The sequence below is a fragment of the Pseudorasbora parva genome, chromosome 7, assembly GCF_024679245.1.
Source record: "Pseudorasbora parva isolate DD20220531a chromosome 7, ASM2467924v1, whole genome shotgun sequence".
In the NCBI taxonomy this organism is placed as follows: domain Eukaryota; kingdom Metazoa; phylum Chordata; class Actinopteri; order Cypriniformes; family Gobionidae; genus Pseudorasbora; species Pseudorasbora parva.
This window is the reverse complement of record NC_090178.1, coordinates 9829138-9853519: the sequence shown is the minus strand read 5'-3', so window position 1 is coordinate 9853519 and position 24382 is coordinate 9829138. Positions and strand designations below refer to the sequence as shown.

The 24382-nt window shown below is 37.1% G+C and overlaps 1 protein-coding gene across 2 annotated transcripts in view; it reads right to left on the bottom strand.

Moving 5' to 3' along the window:
- The window catches only part of zfpm2a (zinc finger protein, FOG family member 2a), a 220775-nt gene that overhangs the window by 148785 nt on the left and 47608 nt on the right, over positions 1 to 24382 (bottom strand). Inside the window, exon 2 of one of the 2 annotated variants that reach the window (XM_067448056.1) lies at positions 14213 to 14371. The exons of the other annotated variant lie outside the window; for it this stretch is intronic. Coding sequence (XP_067304157.1) covers positions 14213 to 14371 — 159 coding nt within the window. The remainder of the gene's footprint in view (positions 1 to 14212; positions 14372 to 24382) is intronic. 2 annotated transcript variants of the gene reach the window in all.

Sequence of the window (24382 nt, the reverse complement as noted above, 5' to 3'; positions counted from 1 at the left end):
AAGATCAAACAGACAAATATATTGTCTAGATTCTAAATGACCTCACACAGAACTCCAGATTTTCACAATATCAGTGCAGGAAATGCAAAAAGTGAACATATTCAGTATTCTAAAGGCCCGTTCACACCAACAATGATGACTAAAGATAACGAGAACTATATTAGCGTCCACAGTAGCAGATGATATCATTCTGTTTATTCTAAGCACGTGCTTGTCTGCTGCTTTAAACGCTCACGCTTGTTTTAGCAGGATTGATTCTGATTGGCTGTCAAGGATAAAATCCTTCGGAGAGTGATTCCAATATTTTTTATTAGTAAAGTGCTCGTTATAGCTGTAGTGTGAACTCTGCTACTCTTTAATATTGTGAATGATTTTTAGAACTATATCTTTTTAGTTATCGTCCTTAAATGGTTAACCACAAAAAAAAGAACAAAAAAAAAAGACAGACAGACAGACAGACAGAGAGACAGATAGACAAATAGACAGATAGATAGTTAGATAATATATAACGATCATTCTCATGAGTTGCAACATTGCTAACATAGATGGAAGATTCATATTATCCTGGTATGGCATGTACAATGCTGTGGCTAAGAATACAGTAGATATAATATATATTGCTTATTTATCTAATTGAAAATAACCTTTTTACTGTTTACACCTTTTAGTTTACATATATAAAAAATATATAGTACCATGATAATGGGAATCTAATCTATATTAACACCTCATGAAAATGTTCTGGTTATATACATTATCTGATATTATATATATATATTATATATATACACACACACACACATTATATGCATTATCTGGTATATATTATCTATTTCTGTACTTGTTTTTTTTGTTAATGTGAAATGTACTGTGACAGTACCATAATATTTTTTATACACTTTGGAAAACCATTAAAAAAAGATCCAATCAAAACGCTTCTAATCGTTTAGTAGAATATCAGTTGCTTTTGGCTGCTGTTACAATAGCTCTTATTTTTCAACACATTTCCTCTATTGCGGTACAATCAATTCCAGAGAAATCAGCCCAATTTTTATCATTCAATATATCCTGTTTCATTCTGAGAAAACAACAGATTGTGGAGTGAAATGTGTTATGAATGGCATATTATGCTCACTTTGAGTAGCACAGTCCAGTGTATCTGATGCCATCACTGTACCATGGAACCACCACAGAACTCTTTTGAAGGGTTTTAATATAAAAAGTTAGACTACAAAAATAATTTTCCAAGCAACCCTAAAAGCATCTGCTGTTAGTAATTTACATGTTTTTGTACGCTCTGTGTGTATGTTTAAAGTATATGAATGAATCCCTTCTTTTTTGAGCAAAGAAGAGAGAACACCGGCTCTAGTTATTAAATGTACAAAATTGCCTCGTTGAATTGTTTTCTAATAATGGGAACTTTTGAATTATGTATCCTGTGTGTTTTGAAGATAAAGTGCTAATTTTGTTATGCTTGGTGATGGGTGGCCACTTAGGAAGCCAATATTTCCCCTCCATTTAAAGCAGTGGTAATTGAGGACTTTATAAAGTGAACTGTTGTTAAATAAACAGATTTCCCTATAAAACTAGAGACAGCTGTACAACAAATACTCAAACAAAGTCCACAGTTTCACTTTTCCGCCCAATAATCTGCACTGGCACGCAGCTTTCGGAAGCTGATTACAATAAAAAAAAAAAAAAAATTCCAATGCCTCCAGTGCGGACAAGAAAAAAGGGAACTAACCCAGCAAAATCCCACCCAGCACCCTGGTGGAGTGTGTGATTAGTGGAAGGCCTCGGCACTATCTCTTTAAAGGCCCATAAATTCCCCATCATTACAGGAACTGGCTGTGCTCTCTTCTGGCTGCTGCTGGCCTGCGTTATCTCTCCATGCGATGCCGTCTGGAGTATGTAGATCTGGCCAGGCTAGATTGTCATACTTAACAAACATTAATGAATGATTTCCTGCACAGAGTCAAACGGGGCTAAAGGGATGCGTCTTTCATCTTATCGCTGCGCAAATGAGCATTTTTCCATATTCTCCATGCTTTACCATCAGCGACGGGAGAAACGTATTGAAAAGATCTTTCTGTTGCCGAAGATCCCGATTAGCGAGGAAACGGCACAAAGAACGGCGTAATTAATTCTTCTGCGTACTGTTTACTGGCTCGCGTCGCAAGGCCGCCCGGATTCAAAGGATTTGTTCATAAGTGGCACCTTGCTACGGGCTAAAATGACTCATAATTATTCAAGTCTTTCTCCGTGGTGATATGATCAGACCAGAATGCAATCTCAATGCTGTCATTTAGATCAATTAAACTATATTGAACATGTCTATGCTGTGGCTTTCATGAGATCATGCATTGTATTGTCCTTAGCAAGGCCACTGAGTAATACTCGCTATTGGCCTTCCACAATTCAGGAAACACGCACCTATCAGAACACTTCGTGTGTCAACTCAACTGCTCCCTGGAGAAACATTTACAAGAATGGAAAAACATAGAAGCAAGGTCAAATTTCACAATTTCTGTGAAAACTGAGAAGAAGAAAAAAACCCTGAAAATATAACACCAGCATTCTCACAATTATAGCGGCGAGTGTGACAGCGGCTTGTAAATTTCAGTTTGAAACTTGTTCACAAGCGCAGCGCCCATAAATGTGAAATTGACCGTGAAAAGGGAGTTGTTTGGAGGGGGGCTGCTTCAATTGTCAAGGAGACAACAAGGTTGTCTCTCTGGACTATCAGGGGTGCCTTTTTTCTCTTTATTTCTCTCCGTCTCTTCTTTCAAATAAGGAGGCCCATCTCCTTCGACAGCCCTCAGGTTTCATGTTTATTCACATTTGTGCGCTAGACTCACCCTATTCATCGGCAGGGACTTCATTTCACAGTGCGCTCTGCTGTTTCGAAACCATTTCGTATGAAGCCATTGACGGAAGAGTCTCAATCATTTCACGGTACATGAGTGCGCGACGATGCGACGGAAGCCGAGACCCTCTCCAAACAGTTTAGGGTCGCTGCAGAGAGGAACCCCTCTGCTGTTTCAGGGTATTTGGTTTCACAGAGGCTGCTAGGGAATTGAAATGAGTGATGTGCAAAGAGTCAACGCTTCAAAAAGATTCACTGATCACAATGTGTTATGGTTCTTGTGAACTCTTACTTTTATAAACCACGGTGTTATTTTTGGTGCGTTTTCTCACAATGCTACGATAGTCATTGGATCGCATCAATGTACAGATATCGGTGTTGGACATTGAACGTACAAGCTACGGTCTTAAACAGTCGAAGATAAGTACAAATGATCAGTTCAAAAAATACTTTAATGAGCCAGTTTTTTTGAGTGATTCGAATGCTTATGAATTAGAACTAGTATTAAAACGAAAAATAATTAATTAAACTCAATGTTCTACTTATTAATAGTTTGCAATGTAGTTTTGTAGCATTTAGGTTTAGGCATTGGGTACACTGTAAAACATATGTTCAATAAGTTATGACAACATATGTGTTTACATTGTTTTAACTCATCAAAATAAGTTAATTAATTTTTTTAATTAGTTATACAAGATGTAACTAATTTTTTAAAGTCAGTTTAACATTATTTAAGTTGAAATAACTAAACAGCCAAGTCGATTGTACTGCAAAAGTTATACATTTCCCCCTTTTTTTTTTTTTTTACAGTGTAGGATTAAGGGATGTAGAATATGGTCATGTAGAATAAGGCAATGATTTGTGCTTTATAAGTAATAATTAAAAGCCAGCATACTAGTAATATGCATGCTAATAAGCAGCTAGTTAAAAGTGAGAAATAAAGTGTTACCGAAATTTAACCTGCCACAGAAGCATACACTGTGACCCAGTGTAATCCAGTTCCCAAGCCAATGACTGATCATCTGGTTGGATTTAGTGAATTAAATGCTTGAAGCCTTGTTTATTCTTTCGCCTGGATCTGCACCGCGAGCCTCCACTGACTAAACACGCCATAGCTCAGAGTAATTATTCTCTAAACATTCAGGAAGCGGTGGTGAGAAGGACTAAGGTACATGAGACAGTGTTTTTTTCCCCACTTCACCAAACCCACGCTACAAAAGAACCAAAAAAATCATGTAAAATCCAGTAACTCTTGATAACGGGGTAATTACTTGTGACATTATATATATACTATCGCAATTTCTTTGTTGACGGTCTGCATAAAATGTATGCGTTGTAAAATTTTTGGAGAGGTACACATCAGGCTATGCCATATTCTTAACAGGTTTGACGCAGAAGTATGAATCAGCTTTAAACCAAGCTTAAGACAAGAGTATATTTCGTTTTTTGACATCCGTGAGAGTGAATGATGAAAATTTCTTCACCTGAAGAGTACCACATACTGTACTCATGCCGCCCCATATTTGTTTAACTGCACATACTTTGACGCACAGGGTACATATGTGCATTGAATTTGTTTTGCACTAATCATTGTTCTACAAGTTGGCAACACTGGCCCGGGCCGTTGTATCACAGTTGAAAACGAAGCTAAAGAGACAGAACAACAAAAAAATAGGGCTGGGCGATATCTAAAAAAAATATATATATATCTCGATATTGTCAAAAGTTTTACGATATTCAATATATATCTTGATATGTTTTTAATTGCTTTTAAATAATAATTCCTAAAATGAATTATTAGTGAATTCATTAAGGAATCTGAAACATTAAGAAGAACCATTAAATACCTTATGATTCCCATCCCTAGTTGTATAGGCTGAAGATGTCTGGATCACGTCTGGTCATGAGGCGTTTGCCAATTCTGATTTCTCTTAACAACTGGTTTGTTTCCGTTTCAAACCATGAGCTGCAAGGTGCAACAGACTCACACTCCGGAAAACGGGTGAGACTTTGTCGACGTCCAACCGCCTGACCTCTGTAAATTTAAGCTGATTTGCTACTTCACTGTCGTCCGATCAAAGTTAATAAGGGCTTGGTGAGTTAATGAAGACGGGCGATTCCTCTTTTTGTTCAGACAGCTTTTTAATACCTATTATAGGGTGAAACTTTTAATGGAGGTTTTAGGTTCTCCTGACAAGCTAGTTGTCAGCGAATGACGACAAAGATACACGACCACTGAACTACGAGCCATTCGTGGAGCAACCGCCTGCCAGCGAGGAACTTCACACGGGAGACCTTATTCTCCAAAACAGATAAAGGAACAGGGATGAGTGACTGCTTTTTAAAGCTCTGGCGTTTGACTCCGCTTGGGCTAATTACAGCCCGCCATCTCATTTGAGAGGGTTTACTTAATCAAGAGAACCCTCTCTGCCATACTATAGCCGAGGAATAACACACATAAACCGTTTAATGCCACCAGGATTGCGTTCGCCTTCAATTCATAGCACTTCTGCATAAGTGGAGTGAATTTAAGCCACTCAGACGCTGGGCTAAATGCGCTTTAAAGAGATCTAATTGAGCAGAGGATCAGGGGGAAATGAATACACCTGATGAGCTTGTACTATGCATTAACTGGAAGAGAATGGGAACTTGTCCGAAGAATTCGAGGACATGGAAGACTTAGAGCCGAATTGCAGCAGATAGGGAGCTTGAGAAATCTGACACAAACCCCTTGCGTATGACGACGGGAAGATTACTAAAGCATCTCGGAAGTAAAAGAGTTGAAAGTTTGGACCACTGTTGGTCTTCGTTTTTAGCAAAGCTATCAAAAAGGTTCAAAGGAATCTCATAGGAGATTTGCTTAAACTTGGTGGTGCTTGAGACAAAAAAAGGTTTTGAGTACAAACTAAAAAACTGCCTTGAGAATGAGAGAGCTTGTGTGCAAGCCTTACAAAATAGTACCGTGACCGTGGTACTTTAATATTTACCATGGGACGGATGTTTTTTCACGGTACTCTTAAGAATACTGTGGGAAAACCTGATTTTCAATGGTATCGGGTTCAATTATTATTATTCTTTTTTGTATATAGAGATAAAAACATAACTATTAAAAGAAAAAAAGAAAATACCAATATTAAACATTCATAAAAATAAATATTAAATATAAAACAAAACACATAAAATAGGAAAAAAAAGAAAATCACAGTATTATTTCTAAAAAACAAAACAAAACAAAAACATAGTAATATTACAGTAATAGTAATATACAACGTAATATTACTTTGTTGTTTGAGGGGGAAACCAATCGAAATGCAAAACCTTTGCGATGCCTGCAAATTATTTTTGTAATTTAAGGGCTCATTTGGTAAATGGTAAATGGTAAATGGACTGCATTTATATAGCGCTTTTATCCAAAGCGCTTTACATTTTGCCTCACATTCACCCATTCATACACCGACGGCGATGTCAGCCATGTAAGGCGCCATCCAGCTCGTCAGGAGCAGCTGGGGTTAGGTGTCTTGCTCATGGACACCTCGACACTTGGTCAGGTGGAACCGGGGATTGAACCACCAACCTTTCGGTTTGTAGACAACCTACATGAACCACTGAGCCACTGCCGCCCACATTTCAATACTTAAAACTAATCTTTAGATTTTCCAAAGCATTTCTTGCATGAATCCCACAGGTTTATTCAAAACTACATAAACGCACTGTGACTTTGTACATTTTTCGCAGTTAATGTGTAAATGGAAGGAATGACCTTGGGATCTTTTAAATAGTAATTGAATTGAGCATCTGAATACTGTATTTTACACCTTGGGGAATCTGAATAAAACTCCATAAACAAAACAAAGTAAAACTGGATTCATCTGCAGGGCTTCTCCCCAGCTCTTCCAATGGAGCAGCGGGAAACAAAAACACATATGAAGATTTTCATTTGACCCCGAAACAAAATATTGCCAAACTGCCATTAGCTCTGAGGTTCACACATGTCATGCCTGTTACACCTTTACATGAAGAACAAAAGGAAAATCATTAAAAAGGAGCCCACCTTGTGCAAGACATAAAAAAGATTCTGCTTCTCAAAGACAGGCCTTGTATGAAATCCCTCTGGGCACCGTGGGTTTTTAAAAGAAACGTAATTTCAAAAACATTTCTCTTTGAGACGGAGGGACATTCAAAGCATAAACTTGGTCATATTCCTCTCATTTATCAGTGAGGGAAGAGTAGGGAATCCTGGGGGGGGGGGGGATTGCATATGTGTTGGGGGTCCAGACAACTTCCTAACTTTGAACTAAACACACATTGCAAATTAGTCAGGTGTGACCAATACATAAAAGGAATAGAAAGATCACTAAATAGGAAGCACAAACGGAGTGAACGGGCACATGACAGACATCAGGGCAAATCCAAGTGTTGTCCTATACAGACTCAAAATTGCATTACTAAAAGATAAGACTCTCCTGAAAATATTCCTTCATCATGACATTTGATTAATGTTTCTAAAGTCTCTTATGCTTACCAAGGATGCAAAAAAACAAACAGTAAAACATACATTTAGGAAATGTTATTCATTTAAAATAAGTGTTTTCTATTTGAATACATTTTAAAATGTAATTTAAAATTAAAATGTGATTCCCCATGCAAAGCTAAATGTTAGCATCATTACTCCAGTCTTAAGGGTCACTCAACTTGAATATGCTGATTTTGTGCTCAATAAATATTTCAATAACACTTTATTTTAGGGTCCAATTCTCACTATAACTAGTTGCTTATTAGCATGCATATTTCTAGGATATCTGCTGCTTATTAGTAATTCTAAAGCACATATGAATGCCTTATTCTGTATGATCATATTCTGCATCCATAAGACCTAACAACTACCTTACAAACTATAAATAAGTAGCATTAGTGGTTTATTGAGGCAAACGTTGTAGTTGGTTAATTGTGAGAACTTGAATCTAATCTAAAGTGTGACCAATATTTCTTATTATTATCAATGTTCAAATATTTTTTCCATTCAAGTTGCTTAATAGTTTTATGGAAACCATGATACAGTTTCTTTTTCTCTGGGATTCAGTGATAAACAAAGTTTAAAAGAACAGCATTTATTTGAAATATAAATATTTTGTAACTTTTGTTTAGTGCGTCTTTGTTTTTTAAACTGACTTTTGAACAGTAGTGTATGTCAACATGGTTCTTAAAGTCCTCATGAAATCAAAATCGATCTTATTTACTTTGTTGGCACATATTACAGGTCTTAAGGTGAACAATTAATCCATGCAGGTTAATACACAGATTTTTTTTTTTTTTTGGCGTGGTAATCTTTAATAAAAATCTGAAAATTAACTTCGAGTCTGGAAAAAGCATTCCTTGTCAGCTGATGTCAGTTTGATGGCTTGCGTTTTAAAATGTATATATTAGAGGTGGGCATAGATTGATTTTTTTTAATCAAGATTAATCTAATCTAGATTAAAATGGCTCATCTGAATTCTGCCGAAGGCTTTCAGAATGTGTGTGCTACCCTCTGACATACGTTACCCTTAGGGGGGTAACGGTACAGATCGCTCACGATTCGGTTTGTATCATGGTTTTAGGTTCACGGTTTCAGTATGGTTCGGTATTTACTATGTTCAGGGGAAAAAGGACTACTGTCAAATAAAAATAAAGAAAATAAAGAAAATAAGAACAAAAAACTTAAATACAAGCAGCAGCACAAATAAATACCTTTGAGGAAAGATACTTATAAAATAATGCTTTTCAGGTTTTTCAGGTAGGTCTAAAATTAGTTTTTACACAGCAAATTACTGAGGGATAAAAACCTGGTGTTGGGCATCTAGTGATAAAATCTGGTGTTAATTTACAAATATTATATGCTTTATCACTTGTTTAGTGTTAAAGCACAGTGTTTCCTTTGGGTGATAAAGCACAGTGTTTCCTTTGGGTGTTAAAAATCAACATCTGCGCATGTGCAGAGCATTTTAAATTTCCCAGCTCATCCTTCGGTCTCTCCATCTTTATGGATTTCCCTGCACACACAATGGTTACAAGGACAAGGTATAGTATAGTATTATTATCTTATCAACTTGTGATTTATTAATGAGCTTGTATAATGAGTAACGTAGCCGATGTGGATGACTTAACTCTTAGCGTTTTTTTTTTTTTTTTACCTCAGTTTAAATTTAGCGCGCTTTTGATCCGCCATTCAGTTTAACATAACTGAATAACCCCCACTAACACACTAAATTCGTTAATGGAGGACGAGATTTACGTAAGTGACTTAATTTCGTTGTATTAATTTTGTAATAATGTAGCAGCATTAACATTATGTGTCATTTTTTAACTCACTGGACTTGGATAGTTATTTCTTCTCATTTGGCATAACGTATCTTTAGGGCTTCCAACCTTTATAAGACCGTTTATATCTTTCACCCCGTAACTACGAGTTAATTCTGGTGTTTTGAAATGTCATTCAAATGAGAAAGCAGACGTTAATCGAATGAATTAATTGCTCTTAATTTTTTTTTTCTTGTGTGACGCCGGGGCTCGATCCCTGGCCGAGCACCCACGGATAGCACGGTCCATCATTGTCGGCGCTGCGCATACTGATCGGCCTGCAACATATTGCGAGTGAAATGCTCTGTGTGTTCTAGCAATCTTCTCGTTGTACTTTGATAACATACGCGGACCATTCTGTACAGCGCTCCAAAATGTCGAAAACATCGTAGGACACGCTTTTCTTCATGAACTGCTTCAGTCAATATATAGAAACTCAAGATCGAGTACGAGTGTGCAATGTCGTGGAATGTATACGCCAAAACTCATTTTGGCGTGCATATGATACGCTGTTTTTTGCGTGCATATGATACGCAATTTATGGCGTATTATACATACGAACCCCCCACCCCACTACCCTAAACCTACCCAAGAGAGCGTGTCATATATACGCCACAAAGTGCGTATCATATGCACGCCGAAATGAGTTTTGGCGTATACATTCCACGAGACCACGACATTGCACACTCATACTATTTGACATTTTTCGTCTTATTTTGTATTAGTTGAGCAGACATGCATTAGTGCCCTTCCATGCGCGATTTTTTCTGTACAACTTAGTTCTAGCCTTTTCTAGTTGTAGTATTGTAAATCTGTAACAGTAGTGCTTATGTTTTGAATATAACATTTTCTTGCTATGTGTTGGTATAAAGATAACCTGAAGTAAAACACAAAGTGACCTGATTATTTTGAGTCTTTTAGTTTGCTTTCTGCTTTGGAGGATTTTTGTTTCATGGAATATTGTTTATTATTGCAGAAGGAAACCACTTAAGGCCACAATCTATGTATGCCCTTGGCATTATTACTCTACAAACCTAAACAATCCTGAAAGGAAGACAGGCTATGTAAGTATCTCTGCTTGTTGATTGAAGATGTTTGAAACTTTATATCTTAGATTTTTTTAATGTGTTTGTTTTAACCAAATGTGTCTCTTTAACAGGAACGATACTATGTGTTTGGATCATTTTGAGGAGCGCTATCAACGCCAAGATCGTGGGATCGATGAATTGGGAAAGCAAGAACTGACAAAATGTAAAAATGCGTACATTGAATGCAATGTAAGTCTCTTTGGATAAAATCATCTGCCAAATGTAAATGTATTAATTTATAAAGGAATAGTATTTTATCAGAATGAATTACAAACCAGACAGTTTTTTAACATTAAGGTTGATTTAATATATACAATGTTGATTTTTTGTATTTTCAATTAAAACATTACTTGAGGAATGTTTCTTTGTTTAATCTTGTTTGAAACGCAGTAGAGATTTATCATGGTAAGATGTTATAGCATTGGAGTATAACAAGAAATTGTTTTATTCAATTGTATGTGTGACTACAATGGCTTTACTGTAGCGATTCCCGGCGAAAGCAAGAACTGACAAAAATGTTTTTTTTTTTTATTTATTAAAAATGGTATTGAATGCAGTGTAAGTCGCATTGGATAAAAGTGTCTGCCAATACATAAATGTAATGGAATTGATATATTACAATTTCAATAAATATTCAAATAAATTTGTAGTCACTTGATTTTTTTGGGGAAAAAATAAAATAATATATATAAATTGTTTTAAATTTCATTCACAGTGCCATTTTAGTATTTAAGTATTTACATTAAATAAACATTAAATACACTGGGTGTGTGAGATTAATCACCATAAAGTGTTAAATGTACACTTATGAGTAATACATTTCTCAACACCTTGAGTGACTAAAAAGAAACACTAACACAGTGTTTGTATAACGAACACTTTCGTCAGTGTTGTTTTAACACTAGCAAAGACGGACCTGTATGTTCACCCGGAAAGTGATAATTTTAACACCCGTGGTGATAAATCTCACAACATGTTTTTTGCTGTGTAGGTAGAAAAATGTAATAAAGTAATAAAATGTAAAATAATTGCATATGTAATGGTTTAAAATAAAGATTAATCCTTATTAAACTTACACAAGCTATTCAAAAAAGAGTGAGTGATTTCCTTTTCTTTTGTTTGACATTAAAGGTTACTGCCCCTTTAAGACCTAATGCAGAGATATGTGTCGTCTTTCTAGACTGTATAAAGTTCACTTAAGGCATACAGACTATGTCTGCTTGGATCCTCATCAAGATGGACATGTTGACATACATTCTGTGTGAGTTTTTTCTTTCAAGTGCAAGACTTGAAAGATAAATTAATATTTGCGCGCTGTGAGACGTTTGCACGCTCTCGGTTGAGTGCACAGAGACAGATCTTCTCACAGCACTCACAAGCTCTCATTCGCGTCTTTTGGCTCTACATGCGGGTGATGACGGAGAAATGACTGGTCATATTCGGACATACGGCAGCACTCGCATGCATTTAACAAAGTTTACAAAGAGAGACGTTTTGCCCACGTTTTTCTTTTATTAGCGCTGATGTAATGTATGACTGAGAAGCCAGCACGTGTATACATCGACAGAAACATACAAAAAGCATTATGTTCAAGTTACAACCCATATTAAAAATGCGTCATCAGATGTGAGAAACCGCGGTGCAAGTGTACCTTTTACACGGCACCCCTGCTCTCGACTTCCCTGCTCACGTCAGGCGGCACCCCGGTTAAGAAATGCTGGTATGGACCCAGCTCCAAACCCAACTTTGAGAATAGATTATCAGTGGTATTTTTTTTTTTTATTCCCCGATAAGAGTCTCACGTAAGAGTCTCACGCCAAAAACGGCCCACCAACCCATATTTTATTTATATATATATATATATATATATATATATATATATATATATAATCACATACACACACACATCATAAAAAAATAAAAATCCAGAAATCACAATATATTATTTTTTTTACTATTTATTTGTATGATACAGCTGCAAATAAGTATTTGAACACCTGTCTATCAGCTACAATTCTGACCCTCAAAGAGCTGTTAGTCTGCCTTTAAAATGTCCACCTCCACTCCATTTATTATCCTAAATTAGATGCACCTGTTTGAGGTCGTTAGCTGCATAAAGACAACCGTCCACCCCATACAATCAGTAAGAATCAAACTACTAACATGGCCAAGACCAAAGAGCTGTCCAAAGACACTAGAGACAAAATTGTACACCTCCACAAGGCTGGAAAGGGCTACGGGGAAATTGCCAAGCAGCTTGGTGAAAAAAGGTCCACTGTTGGAGCAATCATTAGAAAATGGAAGAAGCTAAACATGACTGTCAATCCCCCTTGGAGTGGGGCTCCATGCAAGATCTCACCCCGTGGGGTCTCAATGATCCTAAGAAGGGTGAGAAATCAGCCCAGAACTACACAGGAGGAGCTGGTCAATGACCTGAAAAGAGCTGGGACCACCGTTTCCAAAATTACTGTTGGTAATACACTAAGACGTCATAGTTTGAAATCATGCATGGCACGTATGGTTCACCAGCTTAAACCAGCACATGTCCAGGCCCGTCTTAAGTTTGCCAATGACCAGAGGAGTCATGGGAGAAAGTTATGTGGTCAGATGAGACCAAAATAGAACTTTTCTTAACTCTTTGGAGGAAAAAGAATGATGAGTACCATCCCACGAACACCATCCCTACTGTGAAGCATGGGGGTGGTAGCATCACGCTTTGGGGGTGTTTTTCTGCACATAGGACAGGGCGACTGCACTGTATTAAGGAGAGGATGACCGGGCCATGTATTGTAAGATTTTGGGGAACAAAATCCCTCAGTTAGAGAATTGAAGATGGATCGAGGCTGGGTCTTCCAACATGACATTGACCTGAAGCACACAGCCAGGATAACCAAGGAGTGGCTCTGTAAGAAGCATATCAAGTTTCTGGCGTTCCCTAGCCAGTCTCCAGACCTAAACCCAATAGTGAATCTTTGGAGGGAGGTCAAACTCTGTGTTTCTCAGTGACAGGCCAGAAACCTGACTGATCTAGAGAAGATCTGTGTGGAGGAGTGGGCCAAAATCCCTCCTGCAGTGTGTGCAAACCTGGTGAAAAACTACAGGAAACGTTTGACCTCAAACTGTAATTGCAAACAAAGGCTACTGTACCATATATTAACATTGATTTTCTCATGTGTTCAACTACCTATTTGCAGCTGTACCATACAAATAAATAGTTTTCAAAAGAAAATCACATGGTTTCAGGATTTTTTTTTTAGATTATGTCTCTCACAGTGGACATGCACCCACGATGACAATTTCAGACCCCTCCACAAACAACAACAAATAATCAACCAAAAAATGCAGCATTAAATTGGCTGTAACAATGGTTCTTAAATGAACCATTTAAGAAACCCCCATAATGTTTATTGCGTATAATGTATTATATGCCTTTAAGTGATAAAAGCTCAAGTATGTTTCGCTACCCATAGTAAGTCCTGGCTGAAATACAACTAAGGATTAGCCAGTGCACTGGTTGCCATTTCCTAGATCAAACTCCTCTTTTCAGGTACAGAGGGAGAATTGGATATCAAAGGGAGTATCTAAACCTGGACGCAGAGGTTTCTGGAGATTTTCCCACTGCTCTACAAGCAATGCCAAAACAGTGTGTGTTCAAGCTTTGGTCTAAAACTGCCACCAAACCGGTAATCAAAGATGCTTTAGAGTCAAACTTCAACTGGCAATCAATTAACAAAACTGAATTTCAACGAATGTTACCTTACAAATCGTTTCACTAGGATATGCTCTGTGTTGAATATCTAAACACTTACTTGATTCATAGACCTTCTACATGAAAGGTTGCTTTCATGTAGAAGGTCTATATCAAGCAAGTGTTTAGATATACAGGCCATACACAGAAGTAGAATCATCAGGAATGTCTGACCTTTTCCGCAGAAATATTCCATGTCCTCACAGGTGAGGTTGTCTGGCTCAAAGTCAGCAGGAAAGTTTTCTTCCACTGAAAACTCCTCTTTAGCAGTGAGTTCATTTGCATCTGATATGCACTCCTCCTCTTCCTCTTCCAGACCTCCATCTAGTGGACCTACACACAGAACAGCACAATCAAATTGTTTGTCGTAAGTGAGACGCTGCGCAAGCAGGAGCACTTACATCCAGACACCACATATCAGAAACGTACACGTGAAAGCCACTCAAAAACACCTTCTAAAATACCCTCATTTTGGACACATTTAGATATAGAATAGAATGCATCCTTTGTGAAGAAGGCAATTCTATAATGCACAGCAAAAAAGCAAAGAAAAATAAGGCAACCGTATTTGCAATGTCAGCTATTTTTGGACATCCTTATTCTCATTCTTGTGCACTATTATTCTATGACGTTTTGTATCATAAATAGAGCAAATAGTGTGTTTATACTGAAAACTCCAAATAGAAAAAAAAGTACACTTTAAATACCCAGATGATGCACTTAATTAACCGAAAAAACGAAGTATGGAATGTTGGACACTTCATGTGTAGCCCCTCCATTACACCATAGGCATCATCATTTGACAGGCGGGAGCGCTAACAAGGACGACCCCCCCCCCCCCCCCCCCCTTTTCTCTGAGAAAAGAACGGCACTGAAGTCATTCTTAAAAAGGGACGTTTAATCTGTCAACGAGCTCCGCTTCACCTTCGTTGCTCTGGTTGGTGGTAGCGCTATCCTATCGCGTGCAGAGGGAGTTTGAAAGACAACCGTTTATCCCGCCCCTCGGATTGAGCCCTGTCTATGGTGAGTTTCCAGACCAAACATCTTGATGTGGGTCTGGCTTGTCAGGCTACTTAATTACTACACTAATTGTAATATAAATATTAAAGACAAATATTTTGGTCTATATTTTCAAAAAAATATTTTTTTTTGTTGAAAAGTGGTCATTATTGAACCATAATTATTGCACAAATAGTATTCAGTACCAAAAGATCTCCTCAAAATATTCAATAAATATAACTAAACTAAAATATAGTTTATTTAATAACATTTATTGAATTGAAAAATAGTTAAGGTGTACGTTCACATTTGACTATGATAGTAAGGAATATCTCAGGGCTAAATACAAGAAGATAAAGTTGCATCTCCATTCTCCATTTTAAAATGACACTGTAAATGTGGTTGATCTAATAATCAATTGGCTATTTTATTTAGAAGGCGGGACTTTTTCTGCCATATTGCGTGTTGCACATTCTCCCAGAGATGTACCATCTTTGTACATCTGAAGTCTTTGGAAAAAGTCCATCCAAGATGGTGGTCAAAGCAAAATAACTGCTGTGATTTATTCAGCACTCAAAAAGTATTTAATCAATAAAACTACTCATCTCTTAGCAACACCATCAAATTACCATCAAACTATTTAAATGTCTTCTGTGCTCTTTTCCGTAAGAAGCACTATTCTCTTGGTATATACTCCAAGTCCCTTGTGAGGTTCTATTTCAGTTAGGATGCTTACTAGAAAGGCAGCTTGCTAGGTTTTGAAATGGAGCCACTGAATGTCGCTATTAAAAATTGCATTTGCACCATTCCTGCTCAAAATGAAATACCATACCATCATAAAAAGTTTTGCAGTAGGCGTGCACAGAACATTTTTGATTGTATGAAATACCTACAGTGAAAATTTTACAGTACAACCAGAGCGCATGGAAAATTGTATCCCACAATGCAATTGGCATTCACTGAATTGTACATCACTGCAAACTGAATACTGCATCCTACAATATTTTTTTTGTAAAATAGTAGGCCGCATAGAGTATACGCTCCACACTATTCATAGCATAATCTCTCCTCAGGAAAGTGTTTCCTGTGGCCCACTTGACTGAGTCTCCTCATGACCGCTGCTGCACGTGTGGAGCGCTGCCGCTTCTCAGCCGATGTCAAACCTGTAAAACCCACTTCATCTGCGAGAAAAGTTCCTCCCACACGACCTGCTGACTTCTAACACCGGCGTCAGCAGGAGCGGAGGACAGAAAATGCCTTTATTAATTTGTCCGCCTTATCACAGGATACAATGTTGATTTTCCATTTACATTTCATGCCTCCAGGTAATACACCGGTGCAATCTTAAAGGAGACATTTTTTTCAAATTATTAATTTTTTTTCTCTGCTCTGTGCAATGGTATTTCTTTAAATCTAAATGATTTCTTGACTTTAGCTTTAAGCTGTACTTTTTGTGCTATATTTGCATATAGTGATTTCGCTGCAATCGAGGACATCACATGCTAGAATTGCTTCCAAACAAGGCACAAAGTTAGTAACTGTATCATGCAGTGCACGATTTTAGCATTGTTACATTATTGCATATACACTACCTTTCAAAAGTTTGGGGTCATAAGTTTATTTTTATTTTTTTCAGCATTAAATTGATCAAAAGTGCCAGTAAAAGATTTATATTTCCAATAAATACTGTTCTATTCATCATAAAATCCTGAAAATTATGTATTATGGATGCTACAAAATATGAAGCAGCACAATTATTTTCAACATTGATAATAATAAGAGATGTTCCTTAGGCACCAAAACAGTATATCAGAATGATTTCTGGAGGATCATGTGACACTGAAGACTGGAGTAATGATGCTGAAAATTCAGCTTTGCCATCACAGGGATAAATAACATTTTAAAATATATCCAAAATATAAAAGTTATTTTAAAATTGAAATATTATTTTAAAATATTAACAGTAATTTTGATCAAATAAAGTGTACCAACCCCCACAGTTTGAGAATCTGTCATACACTTTTACTATCACTCATAGGCCTACTTAATAGAGATTTTTCAAACTAGATTATAACAATACCTCACAACCACCCAGAACAACCTAGCAACTGCATTGCAAAACACCAGAAATTCTGGAAATATAAAACTTTAGTCCACTGACCTTTAGTTTCTACATCAAAACGTCGTCATAAGCACACACGACCTTTTGCATGTCAAACCTCCCATATATTCTCATGTTAGAGAAGTTGACATCCTAAGTACTCCACTTAACATGTCATTTTGTCCGTTTGTAACACGGTCGAGGCGCTCGCTTTAATAAAGCAATAAATTCAGTGAAGAGCCCTTTCTTCCTGCACAGAGCACAGTCGAGCGCTGCCTGATCTTCCCAAACGGCCGTCTCTGTTCATTAAGACTGCTAAATGACTCCTTTATAGTGTGCTACATCTGCAGGACTCATGCTACATGAAAAGAATTAGCGCACAGATCTCTAATAGACACGGTGTGAAGTGCTGGAGAGCCGGCGTTTAAATTAGGCTACAGTTTTATGATCTAATCGCGCTCGGGCCTTTCACCGGCTCACGGAGGGAAGCGGCGCCTCGCGTTCTCTCAATACATCTCAATATGCTAAAAGCAGATGGGCAGAGAGATATCAGCCGCTCAGAACCGCTGAGGCCTGACACATCTCTCTGAGAGGCTGAGGACTGACTGGGAGAAGTGTTTCTAAAGACACTACTCAAACAAAAGATGAGGGGAAGATGTCCTGAAAAACATCACCCACACATTTTAAAGGATTTAACAAACACACAGAATGATGATACACTGTGGAAAATAAAATAAAAAAATAAAAAAAGTACTATAAGGCCAAAACAACTACCATGATAAAATGAGGCAAAATCGAAGTATCTCAATAAATATCAATGTCAAAAGTCTTTATTTCTTTCTTTCTTTCAGGTTTAAAGGCAGTTTTTTGCTCCTCAGTGAAAGTTAACCCAACAGTAAATGTGGTTTTATAAGTGACAAACACTTGCCAAATAGGTCAACATATTACTAATTAATATTAGAAATGCACTTTTGACAGTAACTTGAGTTGAGTCTAAAATGCTTGAGTAGGATTACAGATGTAAATGTAAAATGTAAAATTTAAATATCCTGAATATTTGAATAAATAGAATCACTAGTCTTCCACAGTATTTAGATCAATTTAACCACAGTTAAAACCACACACACCGCACCTCACTACCATGATAAAAAGTAACTATATTGTCTCCGTTATCTGTTATTAAAACAAAACAGCAGCCCGAAGACATTTATAATATAAATGCACAAAAACTGCTATAGCTTACAAAAAATAGCCTACTGTATTCAATTTTTCCTTTAATATCTACTAAAGCTACAGTACTCCCTACTGCAGCTTTAATAATGTAACCTGTGCTGGCAAAATGAGTCGCAATGAGCACATTTTCAAAAATGTGTTATTTTCACATTCTCTATTACCTCTTACCACACCACCATTAAAAAAATATTTTTTGCCAGCCACTACCAGGGTTTTTGACCATTTTCACAAAAATGTAATAGCTCATAGAATATTTTGTTTCATGAATATCTGAGCATGCAATATATATCAAAAGAAAGAGCTGACCCTCTTCTTTTAAACAAAAACCCTCTAGCTTCATGCATTTCTTCTTTACCAACTCTTGAATATTGTCAAGTTTTATAAAAAAGCAACATTTTGAACAAAAAGCTGAGAAAAATCAGGTTTTTGTGGAAAAAGATTCAGAGTGATGCTCAAACACAGATGGAGTAGACCAAGTCCAACAACACCCCTAATGCTTCACAGTCCTGTAGCTCATCCTGGGTCCACAGTTAAATCAGTAACATTAGATAGTTTAATGATGTTTAATGTTGATGATCACCTTATTTTTCATATGCATCTGCTTACATACGATCGCTTGTTTTACTCTGTCTTCCTCGCGTGTGTTTTGATCAGGAGATTTAGTACTCATTCAGAAGATGCGTAATAGCGCCACCAAGCGTCTAACAGTGAAAACACAGAAACCCGGTAAATTCCTTGTTTGGCAGGGAAGAGTTCTCTCACAAATAATGGAAAAGAGTAAAACTAAAAAGGTTCCAGAATTAAAATCACCTAGCAACGCACCTTAAAATCCCTGGTGATAATGCCATATTATGCACACATCAAGTCAAAACCCATATCTTAAAAAAAAAATTTAAATCCCCTTTTTTGCCATGATACCACAATTGTCCGAATAACAAAACAGACGGTCTATATATTAAGATCTACTGTCCACATGGATCTAAAATGTCACATATCAGCTGTTTTTCCCCAACAGTTAACCACATGTTCATTTAAGACATACCAGATCATGTTACTCTAAATAATAGCAAAAGAGAAATTTTGAAATACTGTAATTCTGTGTATATCGGGATCACGCGCTGTCTGAGACGTCTTTGTGCGCACACTACTGATCCGCCAGTCAGTGTTTATCACGGACAAGGGAAAGTGCTCCTCTCAGAAACCGTACAAATAAAGATACTGTTAGATGTTTAATTACTATATAAATCATTGGGATCGCTAGACGAGGGCTTAAATTAGCTAATTTTTGTGAAAACCTCAAAATCATCAATTTTTTTAATCTTCACTTATTTCGCCAATAGCTCGACTTATTATCCCCTGCGCATTCCGACTCATTTTGCCAACACAGGTCACATACAATACATTTCGGTATGAATCTCACATTTCTGCCACAATAACATGGTTACTAGAGTAAATCCATGGTAAATGTTTGTGATTTATGGATTGAAAAGCCTTCTAACTGTTTAACTGTGGCAAACATTTCTCCAGTTTTCTGTGTCGGGGTCTTGTTTTAAACTTGATGAAATCACGAGGCATCTGATTTGTGGTTTGTACTCTACACTGAACACTTTTCATTGGATCAGTCGAGTATTTGCTGTTAGCTTACGCTGATGTGTCATTTTTGAACTGATAAATATTCTGTGTGTCATGCGGTACAAACGAGTATCTCGTTTACCATTTAAATGGCAGCGCTTAACAGTCAGCACCAGTGTGACAGCATCATTTGTATAGTGCATGAACATTATATTAAACATTTATTAAACTCATGTTATCATTTTATCTAGTAAAATTCTATCATGATAATTATTGATATACTTTTATCGCCAAAATCTACCATTCAAAATGTTGGGGTTAGTAAGATTGCATTAAACTGATCAAAATACAGTAAAAACAGAATATTATTATTTGGAACATCGTAATTGTTTTCTATTTTAAAATATCATAAAATGTAATTTATTCCTGTGATTCCTGCTGAATTTGTAGCAGTCACTACTCCTCAGTCTTCAGTGTCACATGAGCCTTTAGAAATTGCTGCCGAATAAACATTTTTAATTATTATCAATGTTGAAAACAGTTGTGATGCTTAATATTTGTGTAAAAAAAGTTTCTGATGAATATAAAAATTCAAAAGAACAGCATTTAATTGAATTGAATTGACTTGAATAGAAATCTTTCATAACATTATACAAGTCTATAAGTTACTTTTTGAATCTGGCTAAACACATGCATAAATAAGTCAGTATGTATTGAACTTACTGACCTCAACATTTTTAACAGTATACTATGATGTCTAGGGATGTGCTGTTTAATGGCCATAAAAAATTGCTGTAATATAATCAACATTTAGCAAATTTCTATTCTTGACCCAGATGGCGTTGTGCTGCTTTTCAAGATGGTTCACAGTTTAGTACTAACACACTTGTCATTATAATGGTTATGAATCAAATTCAGATTATTTACCAAAAGTGATGATAGACGCGATCGTGAAGTCATTTGCACACCTCATGTCAGGCAGTTTATTTGCCATCAAAGCTCAGCAAATAGGAAGATCTCTTTTTTATGCTTCACTTTGCTACATTTGTAATCCAAATGAAATGCCAGACCCGCACTTACACATTGTTTTTTTAATGGATTCATGAGAAAAAAAATATGACTCACCACTAATGATCGACATTAAATACTAAGATATCATTTCAGTATTAATACACGGGTACAAGAGACTGGAATTGTATCAAACCCAAAATGTTGGTAATAATCCAAACCTTAGAGGTAATATCTAAATGTCCTGATTAATCACACTTTAAAAATGTGACTGTCTGAATCAACCAGGTTGCATTAGTAGAAATCTTATTTAAGTGTCAAATCAATGAGAAATAGTTCCTAAATCTCCTTTTTTCTAGTCACATCAGAAGATAATATTATGGTGTTATTTTATCATCATACAAGAAACACATTTAACTGATTTATAAGATGAAATGCACCACAACAGCCTGAACGTTCACTTTAAAACCCACTGCATCACAGTCATGCTACTTCACCGACCTGCTCCGATTACCAAAGTTCAAGCCCTTCGCACATGTTTGGCTTATTATACTGCATTCATTGCATGAAGAGACCTGAAATAATTTCAGAGACAGCAAATGATAAGAATAATGACTTTCTAAACGACTAGGCCCGCACTCCTAGCTCATTTTCTGATAGTGCTGTAGCCCGCTATATTTAGTTGTGTACTGTTTAAAAGTCTGTCACAATCAATCTCCTGACGGCTGAACGCTGGCTGCGGTTTGCAGATGCTCGCAGAGGCCAAATGCGCCGGACGCCGCCCTCTGACACCATCACTGAATCGCATGGACCCGAGAGAGAAAATCAATGAGATGAGATATGTCATGAGATAGAGACTCTCGTTAGATGAAGAATCTGAGAAAATTAAAGTCATGTGAAAACCGCATGCTTTTTGATCCATTTTACACAAAACGCTTTTTGATGGTCTATTGACGAAATGCAGCTATTCAGCTAAAAGTGGAAAATGTATCTTTGTTGTTAAGCTAACAAATTTGTCACAGCCATGCGCTGAAAGAAAAGTTGTATGGATGCATAACGCAAATACTACAAGTGAATTAAATTCACTGCACAACCAGAAAATTCATTGTTTACAAACAATCAGCGTATGTTGCAAGATTTAAAGTGACTGCAAACTCAAATGAAAATCCGAGCATCATTTATTCAGCCCAGTCTCATCATGGATTAAAAAGGGCTTGAAATGTAGCACAGGAATCATGTACTACTTTTATACCATATATTTTTAAAGGTTATTATTCACTGAGGAGTTGTGTGAACATTCTGCTAAACATCTGCTTTTGTGTTCCAATGAAGAAATAAAACAGAATATTTATTTTTTGGGCAAAATATTACTGAGTTTCCCAAATTGGGGGTCATGAAAGAAATTCAGGGGGTTCGTGAGCTGATGAAAAGCTAGTTAATTAAAAAGTAAAATAAAATAATTTAAAAATAAAAAAGTAAAAACACACTTACTAACCAAATATGAAATGTGTGGTTTATATATAATATGCCCCCTCCCCCCCCCCCCCATATAGGGGGCCATATTATATGCACACACCGATCAGGCATAACATTATGACCACTGACAGGTGACGTGAATAACACTGATTATCTCTTCATCATGGCACCTGTTAGTGGGTGGGATATATCAAGTGAACATTTTATCCTCAAAGTTGATGTGTTAGAAACATTAAAAAAGGACAAGTGTAAAGATTTGAGACGGTTTGGCTAGGGCCAAATTGTGATGGCAAGACGACTGGGTCAGAGCATCTCCAAAACTGGAGCTCTTGTGGGGTGTTCTAGGTCAGTATCTTTCAAAAGTGGTCTAAGGAAGGAACAGGGGTGAACCGGTGACAGGGTCATGGGTGGCCAAGGCACATTGATGCACGAGGGTAGCGAAGACTGGGCTGTGTGGTCCGATCAAACAGACAAGCTACTGTGGCAGTGTGATGCTTTGGGTAATGTTCTGCTTGGAAACCTTGGGTCCTGCCATCCATGTGGATGTTACTTTGACACGTAGCCCCTGCCTAAGCATTGTTGGAGACCACGTACACCCTTTCATGGAAACGGTATTCCCTGGTGGCTGTGGCCTCTTTCAGCAAGATAAATGCACCCCACCACAAAGCAAAAATGGTTCAGGAATGGTTTGAGGAGCACAACAAGTTTGAGGTGTTGACTTGGCCTCCAAATTCCCCAGATCTCAATCCAATCGAGCATCTATGGGATGTGCTGAACAAACAAGTCCAATTTATGGAGGCCTCACCTCGCAACTTACAGGTCAGGGCTGTTTTGGCAGAAAAAGGGGGACTAACACGATATTAGGAAGGTGGTCATAATGTTATATCTGGTCGGTGTATATCTTAAATAATGGTCACACTTTAATTCGTTCCCTAATTTTAGTTAAATTGTAGCTACAATTGAAGGATTCAAACAAATTAGTACATGCCCACTATTTACTAAAACAAAGAAATTAATTTCAATGACCTTTATTTTTATAGAACTGTACAAAATACGGATCGCTTCAAAGTAGCATTACAGTAATAACAGGAAAATAATGATTCAATTATGTAAACAGAGTTCAGTTCAGCTGTAAAGCAGCTCTAAAAAAAGAAGACCATTGCTCAGCTGAAGTCAGTTCAGTGTTGATTCAGTTCTTGTAAAGATCATCTGATTGTTGATTGACTGATTGTTAGGCTGCATTAACTAGGTCAGCCGGAACCGGGAACACTTCCCATAACACCTGATGTACTCGTTACATCATAAAAAGAGTGGCATCTACGCTAATGTTAGTCTCTCCGTTTATCCCAAGGTTTATCACGGATCCGGGCCGTGTCCGGATCGGATGGTGGACCTGCGCCTGGACATGACCAACGCATCCTGGAGTGTCTGCTGAGACCTGTCTGCTTGCTGTCAATTGGTGTCTCCTCTGAATTTGCCTCACCAGCACGTCATGCTCAAAAAACCCGTTTCCGGGCAATAATTCCGATCTTTCATGTAGTCATACTCTTGTGTAATCGACGCACCATCCTAAATAAACCCGTCTCTTTCGTGATACCCTGATATTTTGAATATTCCGATCTAATATGATTTTTGACCTGTAAGGTTGCCAGAATAATAATCATACATCTGTTAATAGGCCAGAGGAGAACTGGCACCCCGACTGAGTCTGGTTTCTCCCAAGGTTTATTTTTCTCCATCATGCCCCGATGGAGTTTTGGTTTCTTGCCACTGTCACCTTTGGCTTGGCTTGCTCAGTTGGGGACACTAAAATTATGATCAAAGTTATTCAACTAATTATACAAATAAAATGTATGAATTAGGTTTTAATTAATTCTATAAACTATAATACAGATCTGCCAACATTGTCGCTATATGATGAATTAAAATAAGCTGATAACATCACTGTTGTCTCC